This window comes from Corvus brachyrhynchos, unplaced genomic scaffold (genome assembly GCF_000691975.1).
Source record: "Corvus brachyrhynchos isolate BGI_N302 unplaced genomic scaffold, ASM69197v1 scaffold140, whole genome shotgun sequence".
Taxonomy (NCBI): Eukaryota; Metazoa; Chordata; class Aves; order Passeriformes; family Corvidae; genus Corvus; species Corvus brachyrhynchos.
The window spans coordinates 1034345-1058253 of NW_008235809.1; the positions used below are offsets into that span (position 1 = coordinate 1034345).

The 23909-nt window shown below is 46.2% G+C and overlaps 1 protein-coding gene across 1 annotated transcript; it reads left to right on the forward strand.

Moving 5' to 3' along the window:
• Positions 1–22: 22 nt before the first annotated feature.
• LOC103611752 (myosin-IIIb-like) lies at positions 23–23904 on the forward strand (the record flags this gene model as incomplete). The annotated part of the gene is made up of 25 exons (XM_017727562.1): positions 23–2776; positions 5496–5598; positions 6541–6697; positions 7020–7122; positions 7389–7517; positions 8720–8828; positions 9934–10050; positions 10482–10582; positions 11036–11122; positions 11297–11362; positions 11667–11780; positions 12721–12832; positions 14167–14213; positions 14519–14584; positions 14874–14993; positions 15877–15962; positions 16211–16258; positions 17771–17818; positions 18002–18093; positions 19305–19436; positions 19788–19903; positions 20228–20427; positions 22310–22399; positions 23176–23341; positions 23668–23904. Coding segments are annotated over exons 1-25 (2826 nt in total), but the record flags the coding sequence as incomplete, so codon positions are not given.
• Between the last annotated feature and the right edge of the window lie 5 nt (positions 23905–23909).

Below are 23909 nucleotides of genomic sequence, written 5' to 3' on the forward strand. Positions count from 1 at the left end.
CGAGCTCTAGCTGGGATCGCCCCGATTAAGGTTCAGGTGAAGCTCATCTCTGGTACTGTTGGTGAGTCAAAATCCATCTGCGCTGGCAACACACCCCTCATCCCGACCGCTTTCGAGACAGGAGAGCGGGCAGGTTGTAAAAAGGTGTGAGCAAACAAAACTGGCTTTCGTGGAGTAGCTCGGCCAGCAATCTTTACAACGGTAAAGATGTCCGATTCACTTCTGGGGATCCCTGCCTTTGGAAAGATTTAGCCAGCTCTAGGAAAAGCCACTGGGTGCTCTTCTCTGACAACACAGCTGCCAGGGTAAAAGCTGCAGTAAAAGTTGGAAGGGTGATAATGGAAGGAACCAGTTTTCATGAAGTGGAGTTTCCCATGTGTAACCAAAGAGCAGGAAGAATTAAAACATGCTTTTCTGCTCTAAGACCTTTGGGAATTTGGTCAGGGAGGATCTTATTGTCATGGACAGTTCTGTGCACCAGAAGTTGGCGGAAAGTGTTTCTTTTAAACAAAGAGCCTACCAGTATCACGTACATTTCACTCCATCGTGTCACTCTTGTTCTGCTGGAACTCTGCAGTGCAGCAGGTAGCATCGTTTAACACAGAAAGCCTCAAACAAAATCAGCTAACAGAGAAAGTATCAAACAGCAAGGAGAAAGCCTTGAAACATTAACTGCCTCTTCTCTATAACTGGGTGTTGTAGAGCACAGTTTAAATGTCGTCTCAGTTAAAATGCTAATTTCCAGCTTCTTTGATTTAATGCTCCTTTATATTTGCCTTCTGATCATTTTATCTGTGTTTTCAGTCTACAGGGTGTGGAAGTGAATTGCTGAATCACTGCTGAGTGTTTTGGTGGGACTGGGAGCTGACTTTGAGGGGCACTTGAGCCCCACTCATTTCTGTAGCCTCCAGGCCACTGGTGCCTGTGCTTTACATAAAGTCCTCTCATGAAGCAGAGGCTGGCCTTGGAGTCAGCAGGTGCCAGAGGCACTGCCGGTGGGGCTCTGGGGGATAGAGAACAGTCATTGTATTTGTCTTGGGAGGTGGAAGACAAGAAAGAGTAACCTGTAAGAATTTGCCAAGTGGTCAGTGGTCTGGTTGTTTTCTGGCAGCAGTTCAGAGATGAGGCTGATGTACTCCTGTGCATCTTGCAACCTTTTACCTGGTCTGTGCATTGCTGTCACAGGAAGTTCATGGTTTTCCTCGCTATGAGTGGTGAGACACTAATTGACAAGTTTCCCTTACATGAGCGTAGTTGAGGTGAATGAGGAAGTTGAGGTCACTCCTGTTAGACCACAGTTCGCCACAACAGCACAGGGACACACCAGGATCTGCCGTCACTTGTGCTCTCTTCAGTGAGACCTCCAACTGAGTCTGGAAGGTCTGGATAGCATTCTTCAGAGGCTGATGTTGGATGAAGCAGCTGCTGCCAGGTCATAAGTGTTCATTGCTATCAAACTGTCTTGAACTACGAATTCCACTGGGTCCTCTTGCCTTCCCAGTCCCAAAGGACATTAGTCATGCTTGGGTGTGCTGCAGTACAGCACTTGGGTCACCTGAAGATGACTTTGCATTTCTTCACAGCTGGGGCCAGTTACACACCTGCTGAGCTTGCAGGACCTTATGAAGGTGTTGTGCTTGTTGGAGGGTCTAAGGACAAGCTTGAACCATGGAAGTTGATAGTTTTTTTGTGAAGGAGGGAAGTTACTGAAAAATAAAAATAAACCTGTCATACTGAGCAGGGGCACTGGATGGCATGTTTCTCAACTGGCAAAGTGGTCTTATTTTGTTCGTATGTATTTGGATGGTGCTGGTCTGACCTCTGCTTGAGATGAGGGACCTGGTGTCGTATTTGAGGTTTTTAGCTAGCTATGACACATACTTGATACCAAGCTCCGAGCAACTGGGAACTACAAAGCAGTAAAGCCACACCACACGCTCAAAGGTCGGCTGTGGAAACAAGCTCAAGTATACCACCAGCATTTCCTGCAATTTTTTTTCGCCATGCATATGCTAAAGTTCTCAGCTGCTGTGATGTTGTCAGTAAAGGACATATTGTCTCACTGATTGTACATTCCCCCTCCCAGGACAGGGGAAACTGCACTTTCCAAGTGCTGGTTGTTTGACTTGGAGGTGGAGGTGCTGTGGATGTGTGACAGCACAGTGACGTGCACTGCTGGCACTGTGGGAGTATGGGCAGCTCTGTGCCCACGTTCCCAGCCGGCTGAGGCACGTGAGCATGTGAAACATCCAATACCTGAGACTGCCAAAGCATCTCATGATCAGTATCCAGTTGTGGATGTGATGTGGATAGGGCAAATCTCTCTGGAGAAAGAGGAAGCTGTTTGCTCCAGCACATGCAAGGGAGTTGATGTAGGGGATGACTTTTGAAGCAGAGCAAATGGTCTGTCTGGTACATCCCATCCAGAACTGACAGCGTAGGGTTTATCTGTACTCCCTTGCAGAGGGAGAAAAGTTCCCTGATGAAGGACAAGAACATCATGGGACACACTATGTAAAGCTGTGGTGTGTGAGCTTTCACTCACACGTGATTTTGCTGAAAAAGTTGTGAAGCTCTTGTAGAGCACTCTCAAGTGATGGAGCACTTGAACTATAAGAGGCAGAACAACTTTACTTTAAGACTGATTGAATTTATTTTGCTTTTTCTTGGCAGTGGAGAGAGTGGTGCTGGGAAAACAGAGAGTACGAAGTTTTTGTTGCAGCACATAATGAACCTATGCAAAGGCAACTTGCAGCTGGAGCAGCGGATCCTTCAGGTAGGTTGTTGCAGGATGGTGCTTGGAGGTTCAGAAGCAACACTTCTGCAAGACAACTTGCATTAGGCTTAGGATGCCTGCTGGTGAATCACCACTGGAAATCAGGGAGCCATGCATAAGACACATAAGAAAACAGTGGATAAGAATGGTGAGGTAGCTGACCACAAGTTAGAAGGGTTAGTAGGTCAGTAATTTTTTTTGCTGGAGATGATTCCTAAATTATAGAAAACTATTGCAATCATTTATAATGGTTGTTCTCTGTTACAAGAGATTGGTGGCATTTTTTCAAATGATCTCCTGTTTGAGGTAGAACAAGGACTTTCATTAGAAAAATGAAAACTTGATTTAATCGTACACAGGGATGAAGATTTCACACAGCCTTTAGTCACCTATCCTTGGCTACTTATACTGCAAGGCACATACCTGCTAGCTGGCTAACTGCCATCTTTGGTCTTCCCATACATCTTTGCTAGCTCATTTTGAAACATATTTTTCTCTTTGGTCTGAAATATTTCCACCTGAATCTCTCCCCAGGGAGTTGTGAGGTTTTTTGAAAAAATTGTACTTTAAACCTTCCATGTGATATGTTAAGAAGAGTGAGTTCTTGAACTACTTCACTTTAAAGTCTGTCTTCTCAGATTTCCTGTAGAAACATAGAGGTCTTTTTCTGTGTGGTGGGTTAACTTCAACCAGTGCCCACCAAGCCACTCTATCACTCCCTCTCCTTAACTGGACAGGGGTGGAAAAACATGACAAAAAGCTCATGGGTTGAGATAAGGACTGGGAGATCATTCAGCAACTACCATCACAGCCAAAAGAGGCTCAGCTTAGGGAAAATTAATTTAATTTCTTGCCAGTTAATATCACAGTAGGATAATGAGAAATGAGAACAAATCTTGAAACACCTTCCCCAACTCCTCCCTTCTTCCTAGGCTCAGCTTGACTCCCAGTTTCTCTACCTTCTTCCCTCCAGCAGCACAGGCAGACAGGGAATGGGTGTTGAGGTCAGTTCATCACAGATTATCTGTGCTGCTGCCTTCCTCCTTGTGTCCTGCCGCTCCTCCAGCATGGGGTCCCTCCCACAGAACACAGTCCTTCAGGAACAGACTGTACCAGCATGGGTGCCTTGATGTGATGCAGTCCTTCAGGAACAGGCTGCTCCAGTGTCAATATCCTCCACAGGGTACTATCCTTCAGGAACAGACTGCTTCCACTCTGGGTCCCCTCCACAGGGTGCAGTCCTTCACCAACAGGCTGCTCCAGCATAGGCCCCCCACAGGGTCAGAAGTGCTATCAGCAATCCTGCTCCAGTGTGGGCTCCTCTCCACAGGCCACAGCTCCTGCCAGCTGGGCTTCCCATGGGGTCACAGCCTCCTTCGGGCATCCTCCTGCTCTGGTGTGGGGTCCTCCAGGGGCTGCAGGTGGATCTCTGCTCCCCCGTGGACCTCCAAGGGCTTCAGGAGCACAACTGCCTCACCATGGGCTGCACCAGGGGCCTCCTGCCCCTCCTCCTTCAATGACCTTGTGTCTGCAGAGCTGTTCCTCTCACGCATCCTCACTCCTCTCTCCCTTCTGTGGGTGTGCAGCAGTTTTTATCTCAGAGGTGCTGCCACTGTCACTGATGGGCTCAGCCTTGGCCAGTGACAGGTCTGTCTTGGAGCCAGCTGGCATTGGCTCTGTTTGGACATGGGGGGAGTGCCTGGCATCTCCCTCCTTTAGCTCCTGCTGCAACCAAAATATTGACACGTAAACCAAATGACCCATGCTGTGCTTTGTGCTCTGGAATGGTGTATTAATTCAGTGTGGTATCCTCCCTGGTGGATCCAAGGTTAATGCCTGTGCTGGGTTGTGGGAACGTGACATTGATACACCTGCTATCTCTGCTTAGAGCTGGCTTGGGTCACACTGCCAGGCTGCTTCTGACCTGAGCAGGTTCCACAAGCAGGAGAGCTGTGTTTGCTCAGCCGAGTGCCTAGAGACAGCCTGCAGTTCCTTCACTGGAAATAACACTCACTTCAGCACACACGAGCTGCCCTTGGAAAGCCTGGAGGTGACAACAAAGAAATAATATGTGTGTTATTTGGTTCCTGTAGATATATCCAAGGATTAAGTTTGTCCTTTAGCTGATTACAGTGTCATGCCTTAAAGCTGTGTTCAATAGGCTGCCCAGCGTCTACTCTGAGGCATTGTTCTTCCAGTTCATAGGCATTCTTTGCTCAAATACAAAAAAATTGTCATTTTGCCACCTTTGCATCCAGTTTAACAAGCTGGTCTGATGTTCTGTTAATTTCTTTATAATTCACTGTCCCTATGTCTACAAATTTCAGGAGCTAAGCTGACATACTTGTATTAACTGAGTGCCACGTTGACTTTGTTTATTGCTGTAGTATAGCACTCAAATTATCTAGTGACAACAGATACTGTGTGGAAATCAGTTATACTAACCTTATCTTTTAACAAATGACTCAATGATCTTACTGAGATCCCATCAGTTTCATTGTACTGATTGTCGTTAATCTCATGCTGCTTAGTCTTTGTGATATTTGCCTCTTTGAATTTCTTTAGCCAGGCAGAGATAAAATAGGTGCTCATCCATATGCATGGGGTGGGTCCTTTCCCATCTGAACTCTGAATAGCAAATGCTAAAGATAATTTTTTCCAAGTTAGATTGGATCACTTTATCTGAAGAATGGTTGTTCTGCTTCCTCACTTTTTTCAGGTGAATCCATTGCTTGAAGCTTTTGGCAATGCCCAGACTGTGATGAATGATAACAGCAGCCGCTTTGGAAAGTATATACAGCTGCGTTTCCAGAAAAATACAGGTAAAGTCAAGGGCAATTACTAGCCTGGGGAGTGGTTAGAAACTGGAGGGTGTTGGAAAAAGGGTCCGTGGACTCCGGCAGGGGGAGGAATTGCAGTCCAAACCAATATGGTTGATAAAAGAAAGCTCTGTTTATTAGCAGTCCAAAGGCACTTACATAGTATACCAGCTTGTTAACTCTTAAGTGGCTTAAAACTTATCAAAGCGCGTTTCTGCTTCTACATAATTGGACTTACATTGGCAAGCTTCTACAGTTATGATTAAAAGAATTCAGAGTTCACCCTCCCTTCTCTCCCAGTCAGCACATCTTATCAGCACAGCTGCATCGCTTCAAAACTCCCTTTTTTGTTTCCCAGGCCTGTTTCTCACACAGGGATTTTTCTCATGCAGACAGTTTCTCACACTAACCTTTGCTTGCAGGCCTGTTGCTTGTATAGTTCTTTTATTGATCCCATAATTCTATCAATGATCCATGTCCCTGATCTTCTAACCATTTCCCAACAGGAGGGAGTAGACTGAGTAGCCAAAACTTGTGGAGGGTATAATTTCGGCACATGGCTCCCTGTGGGAAGGGTGTGCAATTAAGTAAAATCTCACAGCAGCCACTGTTGGATAGAACCTGGATAGGATAAGGCCTGGGTTTGGATAGAGTGGGAGTACAGGAAGGATATGGGGGTGAGAGTGCAGGGTAAGTATCAGTAATACTCTGTGATGCCAGAAGCCTTTGTTTCTGCTAAAAGAGGTTTACAGAAATCTCTAAGACCACAGAAAGCATGGAGAAGCCCATTTCCAGTGTGCTGGGCAGCTTAGGGGGTCTTGCACACAAGAAAGCTAATTTAGACAGCTCTGTGCTCCTGTCACCAAAATAGAGATGTGGGACAGCCCAGGCAGCTTCATGTCCCCCAGAGTGAAGTTCCCCACCCTGTCACCTTTTTGTGTGCAGTGCAAGGTGCAAAGCTGAGTGAGTACCTGTTAGAGAAGTCACGGGTGGTGCAACAGGATACTGGGGAGAGGAATTTCCACATCTTCTACTACATGTTTGCTGGACTGTCTTCAGAGCAGAAGGAGATATATGGGTTATTGGATCCTTCACTCTACAGGTACATCAAAGACAGACCCTTTAGTTTAGTCTTTGTGATGGGTGGTGAAGGGGAAAACAGCATAATGGAGTTTTTGCCTCTGCCCTGGGGTTTTGTCTGTGGGTGAGTGGAAGCTGGAGTGGGATCTAAATGGAGCTATGTGAACAGATGTTATGGATCATCATGGAAGCTGGGAGGTCTGGGATCTCTGCTGCATTACCTTGGAAAAGTTTCTTTCCCCTTCTTGTCTCCACTGCTGGTGATCTGCTTTGTTCCTGTGGGGTAGGACAGAGTTACAGTGCTGATTGTGTGACAGTTTTGTATGGGATATGCACTTTCTCAGGTACATAAGTGGACGATTTGGTACACAGGAAGTAGCTGAACAGTGGAAGCACAAATACCAAGAGGTTTGCAATGCCCTTGACATGGTGGGCTTCCAAGAACAGGTTAGTCCTGGGGCTGTTTAATTTCCATCTATGCTACCTGCAGACACAGGGTTTCTTTCTACCTGCTCTTTTGAAGCTCAGTCCTATTTCTTTCTCTAGATTTTCCGTGTTATTTTCGGACCACCTGAGTCTGCCAGATTTTGTGGAGAGCTTTTTCCCACAGGTTGCCTGTGCCTCTTCCCTTAACCTCTCCAACTTCCGGGTCCTCTGTGTAGTACATGCTACATGCCAATAGGTTTTTCAGTCACCTTTCTTATGTGCTTTAGGAACAAGTAGACATGCAGGCTATCTTGGCTGGTGTGTTGTCTCTGGGCAATGTGACCTTTGAGCCTGAGGAGAGCAATGGGTCTGTAAAAGTCAGTGAAGCCTCCCGGGGATGGCTGAAGGCTGCAGCGGTGAGTCACAAGATATGTTGACAGAAACCTTATGGGTATAATGCTCTTCCCCAGTGGCTGTGTGACTGCAGGAGCTGTTCCTGCCAAAGATGGCAGAGGATCTTTCTGCCTCAGAGTATGAAGGTTTCTAAAGAACATGGGGTTTTTTTGGAAATGTACAGTTTCACCCCATGATTGCATTTGTGTTCACTGCTATTCATACCCAAAGAGATGTCTCAGCTTCTATTTCTTGTGTGTTTAGAATCAGCGTCTTATATAGTCAACACATGCCTTGCTGACTTCGTACAACACAAGCTTTTTAAAACTAAATGTTTTATGTTAGTGAGTGTGACAATGCCTTGGGGAAATTCAGGTGTGCAATATCTGTATGCTGGTTCTGCATTTTCATCGGATTTTGTCCAAGGATACGACCCTAAGTGCTGCCTTTTTTTGGTTGGTTATCTTGAATTAAGCCTTCTACTGATTTGCATGCAATTATCACAGATTAAGAAATACGTATTTCCCAGGACCATTTTTGTTATATGGGATGAATATATTATCCTGCTTTGTTAACAACACAGAACAGAAAAAAGTAACATACTTCTCCTCTTTCTATTTCTTTTCATTTTGACCTATTTGAAACCCCAGCACCCTTGCTCTTTCGTTTCACTCCCATCTCTTTGCCTGTTTCCCTCCTACACCATACCTGAAACAACCACCTACATCTGTTCAGCAGCCAGCTTCTTTTTATCTTACTTCTGAAAGCCTGCTCCTCATTTTTAGCCCACAGGAGGGGAATTCCTGTTAAACCACCGAGGAGTTTAGTGTTTCTGAGTTCTCTTTGTTTCCTGCCTCTCATGTGGGTTCGTGTGACTCTGCAGCTGAGATGCTTCAGCACCTGCGCAGTCACCTCCGTGTGGTGCTGTTCAATAAGTCATTAAACAGCTCAGCAGGGACTGCCGTGGCTTCCAGAGAAGGTGAAAGGTGGCAGCACTGGAACAGCAAAACAAAAACTGTTTGAGAGCGAGTGTGTGAGGTTGGTTGCTGCAGGGGTGGAGCAGATCAGAGCCCGTGTCTGACTCTGGTGCCAGCAGTAGCACTTGCCTTACAGTGGGGCTCAAAGGCCTGAGCCTGAATCATGACCCCGTTACACAAAGGTACAATCCCCATGAGCGGAGTGAGGGTTTGCAACTGACTGTCCTCGTCCATTTCCTGTTTCCCAGGGTCAGTTTGGAGTCCAGGAAGATGAGCTGTTAAAATGCCTGATTTGTACAACGTCAGTGACCCGAGGCGAGCAGATCCAGCGTTTTCACACCCAGCAGCAGGCAGAAGGTAGGAAACACAATGAATTGCAGATGTGCTGGCTAGAAAGACTGGGTTTTGATGGAAGGGTTTCCCCACACATGTGCAGCTTGTTGCGAACAAAGATGTCCTTCTGTGCCCCTTCATTCCTCTCGCATAGAGGCAAGTATGTCAGTGTTTATCTGTTTAGTCTCTTACTGACATGTAGGGCCATGAATGCTGCTTTTGTTTGGTCTCCAGGAGACTGCAGAGATTAAATGAGAAATGAAGGAATTAGCTTTGCTTTTTCCCTCAGTCCAGCCTAGAAGGAAACTCTAGGTATTTGTACAAAAGAGGGGAAGGCTCCTGTTGCAGAGTGCTGGCAGTGTGCAGAGCTCTAGAAACAACCACGAGAACAACGAGATATCACAGTATCAGGAATGGAGTGAAAAGAGTAAAATAGCAAGTACAAGGTGTTATTTTCCCCTTCAATAAAACAAGAAAATAATCTAAAATAATCTGTACCAAGAGGTTCAGTTAAATTATAGTATATTAAAAAGTAATTTAAAAGAGAGATTATTGCTTAAAAATAAATGAAAGAAGAAAATTAAAATGAAATGGGATTAGCTAATTCTGTTTTACAAATTTCTCTTGACAATAAAATATACATCTCTTATCCTAGGTCATGTTAATTTGTCTCCTTTTTAGAATGTCAGCAAGCTTTCCTTCAATTGTGTCCTCTTCTTGTCTACAGCATTTAAACAGTGAGCAACTGTGGGCTAGGAGGAAGAGAACCGTCTCCAATTTTCCGAGTAAAATTTGGAGCTTCTCCCTTGGTTTAGCAGTGAGGGGATCCATACTCAATAGATCTTCAGAGGGGAAAGCAAGTTTCTGGGTAGTCTACAAAGTGGCATGACTCAAAAATGCCCTGGCATGCCATGTGTGATCTTGTAGAAAGATTGTGAAGATTTTGTAATTAAGAGCTGGTTTTACACTTACAAAGGGTGGGGACAATCAGACAGATAGTGAATGTTTATGTGATCTTTAAAGTACCTTTACATGAAATTGTTGCTAGAGGTGGTGAGCCAGCTTGTGTGTTGTGTCCCCTGCTCTCCTGTGAGCCCTTCAGTGAGCTGATATTGTTCCCTCTGTGCAGATGCCCGGGACTCCATTGCAAAGGTGGCCTACGGCCGAGTGTTTGGCTGGATTGTTTGCAAGATCAATGAGCTTCTGGCTGAGAATGTGGATCCTGAGGTGGAACTGAGGGAGATAGGTGAGTTCTGCCTGCCTTGCTCCTGTTCTCAAATGTGCATCCCTCAGCCACAAGGAAGGACACAGCGTGAGGTTTCACAGAGCCCGCGTGCTGGGATGCATTATCAAAACCGTGATCCTGCTGGAGGTAAGAGTCAGCAGCATGAAGTGTGTAGGGCCATGTTCAACTCTGAGCAGTCAGTTGATCTGAAGCAACTGTGGACTGTAGTTCTGGGGCGCTCTGGCTTAACAGAGAGGCCAAGCTGGAGTGGTTCTTCTCTTAACTAACTCTGCAAGCTGTGTAAGAGCTGCCACTGGTGTCTCTCTTGGCTGCATCTTCCCTCTGCCACAAGAGCTGTGTGATAGGAGATTTAGTTGTGTGTTGGTGTACACAATAACCTACAGAGATAGTCTGCACACTCCATTATGTGCTCTTCTTCTGGTTTTTTTTAGGCATCTTGGATATTTTTGGGTTTGAAAACTTCGCAGTGAATCGTTTTGAACAGCTTTGCATAAACTTGGCCAATGAGCAGCTGCAGCATTTCTTCAACCATGTAAGTCTGCTGAGGGTGACCTCACCTTGTGTTGCAGAGAGAGCAGAACACTGCTCTATCTGGCATGTGAAGGAGAGCTTGGGGAAAAACAGATCTATTGCCTGGAAGGACAGAAATTGTGATTAGTGAAGCAGGATAGAGAGCAGCAACCCTCCCTGCTGGGGCAGGGGAGCCACTGGAACAGGAAAGGAAGAAGTAGAAGGATCAAGCAGTAGCCAAAGTCACAGGGGCAGGGACACTTACACTCTGAGAAATGTTCCTGCTTTATGCACCAGCACCGGTGAGTGCTAGGGTTACAGAGAACCACGGAGAACAGCAGCTACATTTTGGACCTCTCATGCTGTGACTGTGAGTGCTATACCTCCATCCTCTTGTTCTGGGCAGGAGGGAAGATGTTCAGGGTTGTCTAGCCAAGTCTGCTGGGTGGTTCAACCTTCTTTTTCTTTATTTCAGCACATTTTCCAGCTGGAGCAGGCTGCCTATAAGGAAGAAGGGCTGCCTTGGGAGACCATCACATTCAACAATAATGAACCTATTCTGGTGAGTGAGAGGACTGACAGAATATAGTTGCTCTGTCCAGCCAAGAAAAGAGTCTTGCTCTTTCTGCCATGGGGAGGAGATGCACCTGGGAAGAATCTCTGCAAAGGGTGGTGAGGGTGAGAGGGGATGTCCTGCGCTGCTTTAGACATGTGTGCTATGTCTCCTTTCCTGCAGAATCTGCTCCTGGCCAAGCCCATTGGGCTGCTGTCTCTTCTGGATGAGCAGAGTGCATTCCCTCAGGTATGCATGAGAGAGGAGACAGAGAAAGTACTCTGGGGGATAATATATCAATGAATATCTGGGCTACAGAGAGAGCTTTTGGGTTGGAGTACAGGATGGACAGAGATGTCCCTACATGTGACTTAAGAGATGGGACATCCAATTCAGGGGCAGTCTAGTGGCTTTGGCATCCCTGGGAAGAGTCAGAGAGAGGAGGTACAGCAGAAGACTATTGCACAGCCAAGGATACTTCCAACACTTTGTTTTCATTCCATGTGTCCTCATCAGGCCTCTGTTGCAGCTTTTGAAATCTACTGTCTTGCAGGCAACTGATAAGACGTTTGTGGATAAACTAAACAGCAGCTTTAAGGGGAATTTACACTTCCAGCCAGCCCGAGGCCGTGTTTTGGGCTTCAGCATCATTCACTATGCTGGGAAAGTATGTACTGTTTGCAGGAAGAATGCTGTTGTGGTGCATGTTGGAGGGGTGGAAGTGTTGCCTGACAAATAAGGCTTTGATGCTATGGAATGTGTGGTCTGAGGATGACACTAACAGAAGTGATGTGTTCCAATGGACTGCCTCCTGGAATTCCCTGCGATTTATGTAAAAACTACAGGAAGAGAAGACCCCTGAGGAAAGTGGGGCTACCTCTGGGAAGCGTAAAGCATTAGAAAAATCTGCTATTCTTCTAATCATCATTCTATTAGAACTCTAGTTCTAAAATAGTACTTTATAAATACAAGTACTGTGTCCACTGTGCAGCACCAAAGAACAGACTACAGGCTTTTTCTTTACCTATCAGGTTCCAGAGCATAGCAGTGACTATTTTTTAGCAAACACCTGGGAACACTTTGTAAACAGCCAGGTAATTAATTTTTTGAAAGTGTAGGCAGTTATTTACAAACTCAATGATATCTAAGCAGCTTGAGATTTAGAACTATTGCATGTAACTTCACTGCCACCAGTGCTGAGAGCATTGGTCCACATAAGTTGAGTTGATTGGAGATCATTTTTGGAACAGGAGCAGATATGACAGTTCAAGTCACTGTAACTTGCAGCTTTGTAATCTAATCTCAGCATTGTTGACTAAGTTATTGTTTGCAGCATTCATGATTACAAAAATTAACATTTAACATGTAAAAGGTGGATGTCTCGGTGTTACACTGCACTCCTGGGGTTCTGATGCCTCTGCCATGTGCATGGTTTTGTTCCTCAGGGTTGGCATCTGAGTGGGGTGCAGGCATGTTTAAAGAATTCCTGTGCAAGCCAGAGTACATTCAGTTTAGCACATGATCAGCTCCCAGCAGGCTGTGGAGGTGGCTCTCACAGCCAGCCTGCGAGCACTGCTGTCCTTAGTGACTTGCTGCCCTTTCCCCAGGTACAATATGCTGCCAGGGGCTTTCTAGAGAAGAACAGAGACACCTTGCCAGCCAATGTCCGTGGGCTCTTCATCAGCAGCATCACCCCTCTGCTCAGTGTGCTGTTCACAGGCAAGTCCCTCTGCACATCCATCATGAGCCAAGGCCCACCTTGGCAAGAGTTAAGTGTGGGCATGAGGCTTCATGTGTTTCACAGAGTGTGTTTCACAACTGGCAGCACCAGGGAGACTCGACTCTGGGAATGCTGCAGCCTGGAGTGGGGCTGCTGGCATGTACTGAGCTATCAGAGCTGTTTATTCCCTGCCATGGGAAGCCAGACAGGTTGTATCCCCTTCCAGAGAATTAGCCACCACTCAGATGCCTTCCCATCTTCTCCAAGGCCAGTGCAGGACTGTCTCCACTGGTTCTTTCTATACACTCTGTTCATGTCTAGAAATAAAGCTTGTCAAGGTCGTAGACTCTAAAAGTGGTGCTTCACAACTTGTTAAAACCCTGAGGTCATGCATTATTTTCTCCTACCACTATACTCCCTTTTTCCAGTTATCAATAAACCTTCAGATTCTCCAAGGCTTCTAATTAAATTAAAAATTTAGAGAAAGGTCGGGTGGATGCTTCCTTGGAAATTGGCTGGCTGAACACAGTGCTTCTGGTACAGAAATTCCATAAATTTTTCTTTGTCCCATTCAATCCATGCCACTTTCTGTGATTTACAAGAAGCTGATGAATTTCATTTCTATTCTCCACTGTGTTTTTCAGCTGCTGCTCAGGACTATCTTTCTTCTTTAACATTTCTGCACTGTTACTGGAGCTACTTAGCCTAGTCCCAACTCTTTCAAAGTTCACAAACATCAGACAAAACCTATTTTCAGGTTGGTTGTCCAGTCCTGGGCAATGGCTTTAGGTGCTGAACAAAGGGTTTTGCCCAGATGACCTTCAGAGGACACTCCCAACCTCATTCTGTGGTTTTATGATTCACATGAAGCCATTGAATCAAGGGTGCACAAGATTGTTACTAGATCTTTTAGTAAATTAAACTTCCCTGATTTTCTCATCCTGTCACTGAATCAGTTATAAGCTGACTTTAAATAACTTCCTGAGTGCTGTCGGTGAGCTCCCCATTTGCTGCCTGTACCATTTTTTCTGCGCCATTAGATGCCCATTGATGATAATTCTGTTGAAAGTCATTCAGGTTTATTTAATAACCTGATTGCCATGTCTTCTCAATGGCAGAAAATAATATTGCCTGCCTTGTGTACTTCATATATTTGCATTTTCTTCTTCCTTTTTTTTAGCTCTTTCCTTGTAGTTCCACATGGTGAAACCTAACACCCTGTCTGTGATTCAGGATTTGTAATGAGGCGCGTGTGTGAAGTAAGGTTTGAATGTTTAGCCCTGGCTGAGAGCAAGCAGAGGTACAAAACAACTAATTGTCTCTGTTCTTCCAGCCACTATCTCCAGGACGGGGACCCTGATGCCTCACATGAAAGCCAAGGTATTGTACTTCAGGTCCACATGACAGTTGATAAATGTTACCTGATAATTATTGTTTGAGAAACTGGCTGAAAAGGGGCAGAAGTTGGTTTAAAGTAAGAGCAGACAACAATCAGCTTGTAACAGTTTCTCCTTTGTTTTTTACCGTGTTTTGTGCTTGCTTCTGTCATTTTTATGTTTAACTTGCCTTGCAACCCCTTAAATGCATTCTACCTCATTTTTTGCCATCTGCCTTCCAGCAGTGCTCTTTGGCTGTCAATCAAGCACTTCTTCCAGGGCTGATGCTTTGCTTTGGTCTGGTTTCAGGTCATACCAGGAGCAGATGAGAAGTTTAACAGCACACGGAAGCAGTCTGCTGGAGCTCAGTTCCGGGTATGGTATTGCTGCCCTGAGGTGCCCCGTGAGATGAAAGCAGTGATAACTTTATCACTGCAAATATCACTGCACTGCTTCCTGAGTGCTAAGCATTGTTAAAGCGGACATTACATAGACAGGGGTTTTCCTGGTTGCCAAGCAGGGCTGATCATGCTGGGATTGACCCAGTTGTTGCCAGAACCCAGGAAGTTGCCGTGTGGTGAGAAAACAGTCCTTGCTGCAGGATGTTGCACATCTGGCAGTGCTTTGGCTTGACTGACTATTGATCTTCCTCTGCCCTTGCCAGCATTCCCTGATGGTGCTCATGGAGAGGATGTATTCTGCCAACCCACACTTTGTGCGCTGCATAAAGCCCAACATCCAGAAGGAGCCAGGTGTGCTGGATGACCAGGTGGTGCTGCTGCAGGTGAGTGTCCTTTACAGGGACTTCTGCCACATCTCAGTGGGAGGACAGATCCCACTAAAAGGCAATGTGTGGAAGGTGACTCACTTCAGTCCCCCCTTGTAAGAGGAAGGGTGGCTGCACTTTATATATGTGTAAAGATTCTGAGTACTGGGTTGTTTTTATGACACAGACTGCTACGTCCAGATTTTGCGATCTTAGTTCTCTCTCATTTCTTTTTCATGAATGCAATGAAATCTGCTTGTTGGGCACTAGGATTCATGTTTGCATCTCCCCCTGGATGGGAACTGGTACAGACAGTACTCCGGAAAAAATGCTTCCCAGAGGAGACTGTTCTCACCCATCAGCCAGAATATAAGCAACTCTGAATATAAGCCAAGATGGGATTGCTTTGATGGGATCTGAAATGCATTGATATGACTGTATTTGGATATTCTGTCAGGTCTGAGGTCTAGATGCTATAAAGAATACTGAAAATTATTAGAAGAGTTCAGAAAGCTCAGGGGCCTGTTTAATGTATATAAGAAAGGTTAGGATTAAGAGAAAGTTCATCCATGCCTCAGAGTACTTCTGTGTCCAGATTTGGAAATACAAAGCTATCCTCTGAGGGACAGAGGCAAAGCAGTACCCATGGCTGGAAGGCGAAGTTATTTCAGTCATTGGTTTTTATGGTTTCCAACTTCTAACTCCGAGTGGTTAATCATCAGAGTTACAGGATGTGGTATTCAGTGCTTAACCAAGGAAAGATTTTTCAGAAATTTTTTTTCATTTTGGACTGGAGAAGTTTAGGGCTGAATGAAGTAACTTCTGCCTGCAAAGGAGCAAACAGATGTCTTAATGACCTGTTTCTCTTTGTTCTCTGATCCTCTCTGTGGTGCTGCTTCAGCTCCGGTACAATGGGCTGCTGGAGACAATCCGTATCCGAAGGGATGGTTTCTCCTGGAGACCCTCCTTTGAGGAATTTGCTGAAAGGTCTGTTAAAACCTCTGAATATTCCTTGTTAGGTATTATTAAGGAAATGACCCTGATAACCAGATGTGGGCAAGGAGTAAAACAGCCTCTTCAAAGTTCATGTGGTCTGAGGTCATGGGGTTATTTGCTGTGGGAGGCTGAGTGGGAAAGATAGTGATTTATTTTTGTTTGCTGTCAGGGTGATAATGATTAGCTCAGCCCATTAAGGATGCAGCTTTTATGTGTTTGTATTGGTTTGTTTTCCACAGATATGGAATTCTTCTAGTTAAACCTGGTGTTCCCCTCACAAAAGAAAGGTAGGAACACATACTTTGTTGTGTGCAGTCTGGTTTGTTCTTCAGAGGCTTTTACTCTGAATAGCATAGCAAACCGAGTAAAAGGGACAGACAAGAGAAGAATGGGCTCTTGTGGTGATGGAGAACACGGATCCCAGGCAAGGACATTTAATGTTTAAAAAGCATTTGGTACCATGATGAATGAAATCTTTCTTGAATTGTTATGTAGCAATTAAATTCAATTACTATTAAGCCTTGTTGTGCTGTGAGGTGAAAACTGACCAATGTACTCAATTTAGGGAGTGACAGTAGTGGTCAAGGGCGTCCACTGAACTCGGCATGGCAGGGGCTCAAGTACAGTTGTCAGGTGCCTCTCCAGGCTTTTTCCTGATGGCCACATGTGAGAAGAAGATAAAGACAATGCTGAACAAGCAGCCAGCACTGAATGTCTCCCAGGCTAGAGAAGATGTTTCTAATCCAAGGATTTTGTCTCTGTATAGGCAAAATATGCCATCAGCACTTTCAGAATCTGACTGTTACACATGTAAACTTCCTTCCAGTTCTGCAGAGAGACAGAGTTTTACCCTGCCAGCTTTTTCCTTCCTACATCTAGGGCAGCAGTTCCCCACCTCCTCTTCTCTACTTTCCCAGCCTCTCCTTTCTGCCAGTGTCAACTGTGATTGATAGTGAGAAAGAATCATGTAAAGAAGCCAGCTGAGGGGTTTTTTTTAGTCATTTAAGAAAAGGATTTGAATGATCTCCTGGAACAATTCTCTCCTGGCAGTAGCTCCTTCTGCCTTCACAGTGCTTCCTTGAATTTCCTGACTCTTCTGAATAGTAGGAATTGCAAACTCAAGTGAGGTCACAGGAGAATCTCATAGAGGGGGGAGAGATGATTGTAAACAGGCAGCGTGGTTTGTTTGGAGACACAAAAATCATGGGATGCATTTCAGAAAAAAAAATCCTGTGGACATAGATTGTGGCACTGTGGAAGTTGGCTGAGATAGAAAGAAAAACACTTCTGCTTTCCTGTGTGAGATATTAGCAAAAAGTGCCACTATGCTTTCACAGCCTGGATTAGCAGGAGATGGAGAAAGCTGTCTGTGTGTTGCAGCTAGAGCTGCTTTCAGTTCATGGAATCTTTCCGAGTGACCCAAATTTTATCAGTGGAGTCTGCAAAATGAAACTGGAGTTGGAAAACAGACTTTCTCCTGGAAGTCTGCTGTGCTGACCTTGCAACTTGTGTCCTCCAAAGGGCTTGGAAACAAAATGAGGAAAAACACTTCTGAGAATAAAATAGGCTCTACAGAATTGCCTCCCAGGGAGTTCAAGTAAATCTGCCTCTGGGAACCCCTTTGCTGATGTTCTTCCCAAATGTGATCCTAGCTGTGCCTCAAGGAGCATTACAGACTGACAGCCAGTTACTAGCTATTGGGAATTGCTGAGACACTTTATGCCCCTTTATGCAACTAAAAACATTGGTGTTCACTTTGGGTGGAAAATTATTTATTTCACTTTTTTCATGTCTTTCAGCTGCTTGGAGATACTGCAAAGTACAGGTCTGAAAGGCTGGATTTGTGGGTAGGTGTGCATCACTGTTGTTGGGAATTGGAAGCCTAAACTGCAGAGATTTTATATGTGTAATCTGTTACCTGGTTCTCTTCAGGGAGAGCTCTGTGGTTGTGGGAATAGCCTCTTCAAAGGATGATGGATAAAAGTCTAGACAGTGTTTCTCACTGCATCTTTCCGTTTCCAACTTCACAGAAAGTCACGACTTTTCTTTAAATATTGGCATCAGGAACAGCTGGCAAAGTGTGTGGAGCAACTGGAAAGAGCAGCAGTTGTCATACAGAAAGGTGAGCACTAGGACAGGAGCATCCCTCAGTGCTGATCTCACACCAGGGGAAGGAAAACCTTTTCTGCAGTCCCTGCTCCACCTCTGCACCTTTGCAGAGGACAGAAGGATAGGGCAGGTGCCATCTCTCTGTCAAGGCCCTGTAAAGTCAAAGTGTTTATTGCAAATGCCTACATCCCCAGTGCTCATCCTGAATCAGGGAGAGCCCTCAGACAGTGTGAGCCTTGGAAAGGGAAAACGTGTGCAGGAGAGCTGGACTGAGCAGGACAGGCACATGATTTGGCTGTGTCCTGAGATCTGGCTCACTGTCCTCTGGAGTAAGGATTGTTTGTGAGTTGTGTTGAACTGGGAATAGGGAAATGAATGAAGCAGATCTCATTGCTGCTTTCAGAGATAGGCAAAAGGAGATGAAGTTTTGGTCTGGTTTGGTTTTTTTCTTTCCTTTCCACATAGCATCTGCTCTAGCAGCCTGTTCCTTCAGAGTGGCTGTGGGCAGACTGGTACTTCCCTTTGCTACATGAGGACTGTGCCTCCAGGAGGAGGAGGAGGCTATCACACTTCCTAGTCCCTCTCTGTTGCACTTCTCTTCTGTATGGGTTGTTGCACTGCTGGAGCATCTGAGCAGCGTCCAGCTGTGTACCATACAGTGTGACAAACGTCAGACTGTCACAAGCTGTACTGTGCACTCTTGTCATCCATGGGGAAGATGTGCAGGTAGTGGGAAATGAGAGGGTGTAGCTTTCACTACATGAGCTTTAATAACTGGTAAAGTTGGTGGGATCACGCAATGTCTGTAATGCTCCTGGTGAACCCTGTGATGGCTGCTTATGGGAAAGGTTTTCCTGTGGGCTGGCATCAAGGAAATCCTGTCCCCTTCATGGTGTCTGAGGGGTACCAGAGCGATAGATGGTTAACGGGCCCTTTTGTAAGGCTTTGTTTTTTAAATATTCCGTTCCCTGGCATTAGAGATGAGATCTTAGATCTATAATTTGATTTATATAGGTCCATGATCTGGCAGCTTAGAGACTAGAAGAGTTCTCACAAGGTTTTGGCTGCCTGCTCACACTAGAGGTTCCATTGCTCTTTATTAACATGATTCAAGTGTTGAGGGCTTCACACTGTATGAAGGACTATCACCCAGTGTTCTTCCCTGAGAGAATTACAAAGGCATGAACAGCATTCTTTTCCTAACCATAGCTTTTCTCTGAACAGTTTTTAGGGGATTCAGATGCAAGAAGAGTTTCTTAAAACTGTTGGCTGAGCTGAGAGCTCAAGCACAGCAGCTACAGGAGGAGGCAGAGGGAGAAAAAATCCATCAGCTGGCGCTGGCAGCAGCAGCCCTGGGTGAGTTGCTCCCACTCCCACTGACCCAGTGTGTGTCCACTGGTGTGATGATCACCTTGAAGTGCTGTAAGCTCCAGGTGATGATGGCCTGCCCTGGGATGGGAGGCCCATCAGTGTGGTGGTGGGCAGGGAGCTGGTGACGTTTCTGCACTTGGGAAGCGTGGCTTCATCTGAGGGGAGCTGAAGCAGCATGCTAAGGGCTGTTTGCTTTGCTGTGCTGGAAGGAGGGCCAGGCTGTGGTTTTACCACGTAATCCGTGCAGCAGAGCCTGTCCCAGTCCTAGGCATGTGGAGGATGGATCTCATGGATCTTGAATGCTACATTCCATCTACTTATTTCTTCTTGTTGCAGAAAGAAACTCCCTTCCAGTCCCCATGCCACGAAAGAGGCGCCCTCAGTCTCATCCTCATCCTTCTGAGCAGTCACAACAGCCACCAGTGCCACGGCCACGCAGCAAACTAACAGAGGTAGCAACACTGGCTCTGCCGGGGGGACCCTTAGCCAGATGTGCTGGTTCCCTGCTCCATCCATCTTCTGCATGCACATGTTCTCCTGCATGTGGCCCCAAGAGAATGTTGTCATTCTTGTTATGAGAAGTGTGAGTCCTGTCCTGCTGTGGTTAGTTAAAAAGCGTGATCAGGATTTTTGAGGAACTGAAAGCAGCATTTGGTAGCTGGTGACTTGATCTTAAGGGGCTCAGAAATGAGATCACCTGCCAAAGTGATCTCTTTAAATGTCCCCTACCTTTGACTATGCTTTTGTGCTGACTTTCCCTCTCTCCTTGCTTTCAGTCCACTCCTTTTGACAACTTCTTGAGCCCTTCTGTGCCTCGTCCTGTTCTGGGAACTGAGGAACAGACTGGGGAAGAAGCAAAAGTGAGGAAACTCAAGAGAGGAGCAACTCTCCGCTGGTTCAAAGAGACACAGGCCCAGAAGGTCATGCAAGATGATGGGGCCTTTCCAAGCTGGCTGCATGGGATGATCAGTCGGAGGTGAGTACTCTGGACACAGTGGCCACTGTGTCCTTAGGAGGACTGTGTAGGTTGGGTTGACCGGGCTTTGCTTCCTTAAGGAATGGGAGTGACCTGCATAAGTTTTCCCTTTCAATCTGTGAGCGTTAAACCCTTAGGGGGAAGCTTAAAAGTCCTCATCATAGGCTGAAAATGCTGAAATTTTGTGTAGGTTCATGGAAAGACTATGGAAATTCATAGTAAATAAGTCCACTGTAGGTCCCTAAATACAGATCCTGTGTAGGGATGGGAGGCTTGTAAAGTAATCAGAGAGGAAATACAAATATGCGCTTTCCCTGTTGTGGACCATTTGCAGAGACATGAAGATGAACTTTTGGGTTAATTTGTTATGACTCTTTCTCGTATCCCAGTTTAGGTCAGGAGGAGAACCCAATTTACAGCAGGAGAATACAGAATTCAACTTCCTTTTATTTTAAAAAGTATTAAGAGGGGCTTTAGTGAGTACTCAGTGGCAAAACTCCACTAAAGTCCCCTGATAAAGGGAAAAAGAGGGTTTTTGTTGATTCCTCTGCCTGTCTAAGGATGGTGCAGCATAGGTGGCATTTACTTCCACTTAGGCTGGAAGAGACATCCACTAAGCCCTTCTTTATTGTGGAGTTGTTCACGAGACTTTCTTTAAATGCTTGAAGTTTTTCTACCAGGTCCACGTCACACTTCACCCTCTTGGCTGAGTCCAGCACTGCTTTCCAAGCAGTGGCATAATCAGAGAAGTGCTGATTATGCTAGTGATCAGGTAGGAGCAGGATGGCAGTATGGTCTCACCTGTGTGCAAATTGATCTGTGGTGCTCCATGCTTGTTAATTGCCAGTGTCTTGTAATTGGTGGGATTTCTGTGTCGATGTTGCTGCCATTTGAACACCTTCATCATTTTGCTCCGGTTTCTAACTTTTTTTCCTGTTCCAACTGCAATTCTCCTTTGGTCTTACTAGATCTATGTTCTTGGATTTTGTCAGGCTATCAGTGTGATTTACTCAGAGACATTACACAGCACATTAGCTTAGTAAAGAACACTACAATAGCTCACAACTCCCTGGTAGCTGCATTTCTTTTAAATTTTTTTTAAATAATTTTTGAGGCCCTAACCTGTATTAATGCTTTTGTCCACAGATGAAGGAATGCAGGAGAGGAATTAGTGCCTGGAAGACAAAACACACTAAATTCAAGTGTAGACTAGCCATGAGCACTGCACACTGAAGGGCATGGCAGATCTTTCCCAAACACACTGTTGCTTAAGCAGAGATTTAAGTCTCCACACAGCCATGTGAGCTCAGTTTCATGAAATGGAGCAGCCAGAGCAATCCCAAATTGCACTGGTGATTTGCAGTCACCTTTAGCCTGGATCAAAGCACATGACAAGCACAAAGCAGAGCTTTGTCTCTTGGGCAGAGAAGGGGAAGTCCTCCTTCCAGCAGGAAGTTTAGAAAGCTGGAGTGGTGTAATGCAAGTTGGCACTGAGTTTACCCAGTACCCCACAGCATCCTGACTTCTTCATCCCTGGACCATAGGAAGTGCACACGTGCGCAGATTCCTCATCTCAATGATGCTTTGTGACGTGCTTGGTGCTGGAAGGCAGCTGTTGCTATTGCACTAATCAGACTGCTGGAGCAGGTTTGGAGCAGCCCTGCTTGGAGCGTCTTTGGCTGAGAGTATTGTGCTTCCTTGGCCTGTTAATGCCTCCTGCACCACCAAGCCTGAGTTGGGAGATGTGTAGCTAGGAGCACATGGGGCAGATGCTGGGCTCCCTGGGGCACTACTGGGGTAGCACATGAGATAGGATGTGAATCCCTGCTGTGTGGCAAGGCAGCTGCTGGCTCTCTGCTGAAAAACTGTTTCCTGATTCCAGGGAAGCTGAAAACTTGCTGATTGACAAGCCTTTGGGTTGCTTCCTTGTTCGGATCAGCCAGAGTCGACCAGGCTACATCTTGACATACCGGTAGGTAATGAGCAGAGGAGGCTCAGGGGAGACATTATTGCTGTCTACAACTCCTGACAGGAGGCTGTAGCTAGGCGGGGGTCAGCCTTTTCTTCCAGGCAACTGGCAACAGGACAAGAAGACACAGCCTCAAGCTGTGCCAGGGTAGGTTCAGGCTGAACGTCAGGAGGAATTTCTTCACAGAAAGGGGTGTCAAGCACAGGAACAGGCTGCACAAGAACAGGCTGCACAGGGCAGTGGTAGAGTCACAATCCCTGGAGGCATTTAAAAGATGTGTAGATGCAGCACCTGGGGACATGGTTTAATGGTAGACTGGGCAGTGCTGTGTTAAGGGTTGAACTTGGAAATCTTAAAGGCTTTTCCGGCCTAAGTGATTCTGTACAACTGCTTGACTGGAGGAGATTACCTGGTCCACAGAGGAGTCCATGTTCAGCCTTTCCTGTTGTGGGTGCCCCAGAAAGTTTGTAGGAGCAGATGGGACACTGCAGAATTTCTCTCTTACTGAAAAAATAGACCTGTTTGTGGGTGGGGTGCTGTGGCTCCAAGGGTAGAGGTCCTGCTTAGGCTGTACTCTGTGGCTGAGTGGGCAAACCAGGCTGGAAGGAGCACTGAGATCGCAGCATCTATGAGCACATCTCCTGCTGCTGCATGATACTTGTTACTGAGGATCCTGATCACAGCTGGCCTCTGGAGACCACGGGTGCAGGAAGCAGGAACTAGGTTGTAACATGCTGAGGCCGCATGTCATGACTGCTTCTGTCTGTCCCTCCCCCCAGGGGCGAAGGCCGCTGCAGACACTACATGATCCAGATGCAGCCCAATGCACGCTACGTCATCCTGGGGGAGGACCGGGCTCACGCCTCGCTCACTGAGCTGGTGCAGTATCACCAGACCGTGGGCATCCAGCCCTTCATGGAGATACTGACTGTTCCCTGTGGGCAGGTGAATATCGGGGGTCTGCAGTGGGAAAACAGGATGGGGCATGGACTGTGCCCTGAGTGAGTGGTTAGAGTCACTGCAGCAGCATCTCTTTTATGTTCCTGTAGAGGGATGTCCCATTCTGGCCAAGCAGCTTGGCTGCTTCTGCACTGGAAAATGCTACTAGGTGGAGAGTCCTGGGGTGGGGGAGAGGCAGTGGCAGGTGGATGACACCCTGCTGCCCCCTCAATGTCAGCAGTGGACACAGATGGGTATTTCTCTTTGTTGTGCTGTTCAGTGTGTGTGAAGGGTCTGCAAACCACTGCTGAATCCACTCCTCCTTTCTCCAGAAAAGTAGTGAGAGCCTGAATTACGAAAATCTGGAGGGTCTCACACTGAGTTCACCAGCAGACAAGGGGAAGAAACCTCCAGAGAAGCAGTCCTGCCCCTCCATGCCTTCCACTGGCAAACCTGCTCTGCAGTGGTTCAGGAGAACTAAGAATTCCCAAAACCAATGGACCGCAGACAAGAATAGAACAAAGTCTAGCTCTGGAGAGAGCAGCCAACAAGCCTTCCCTCGCCTCCGCTCTTC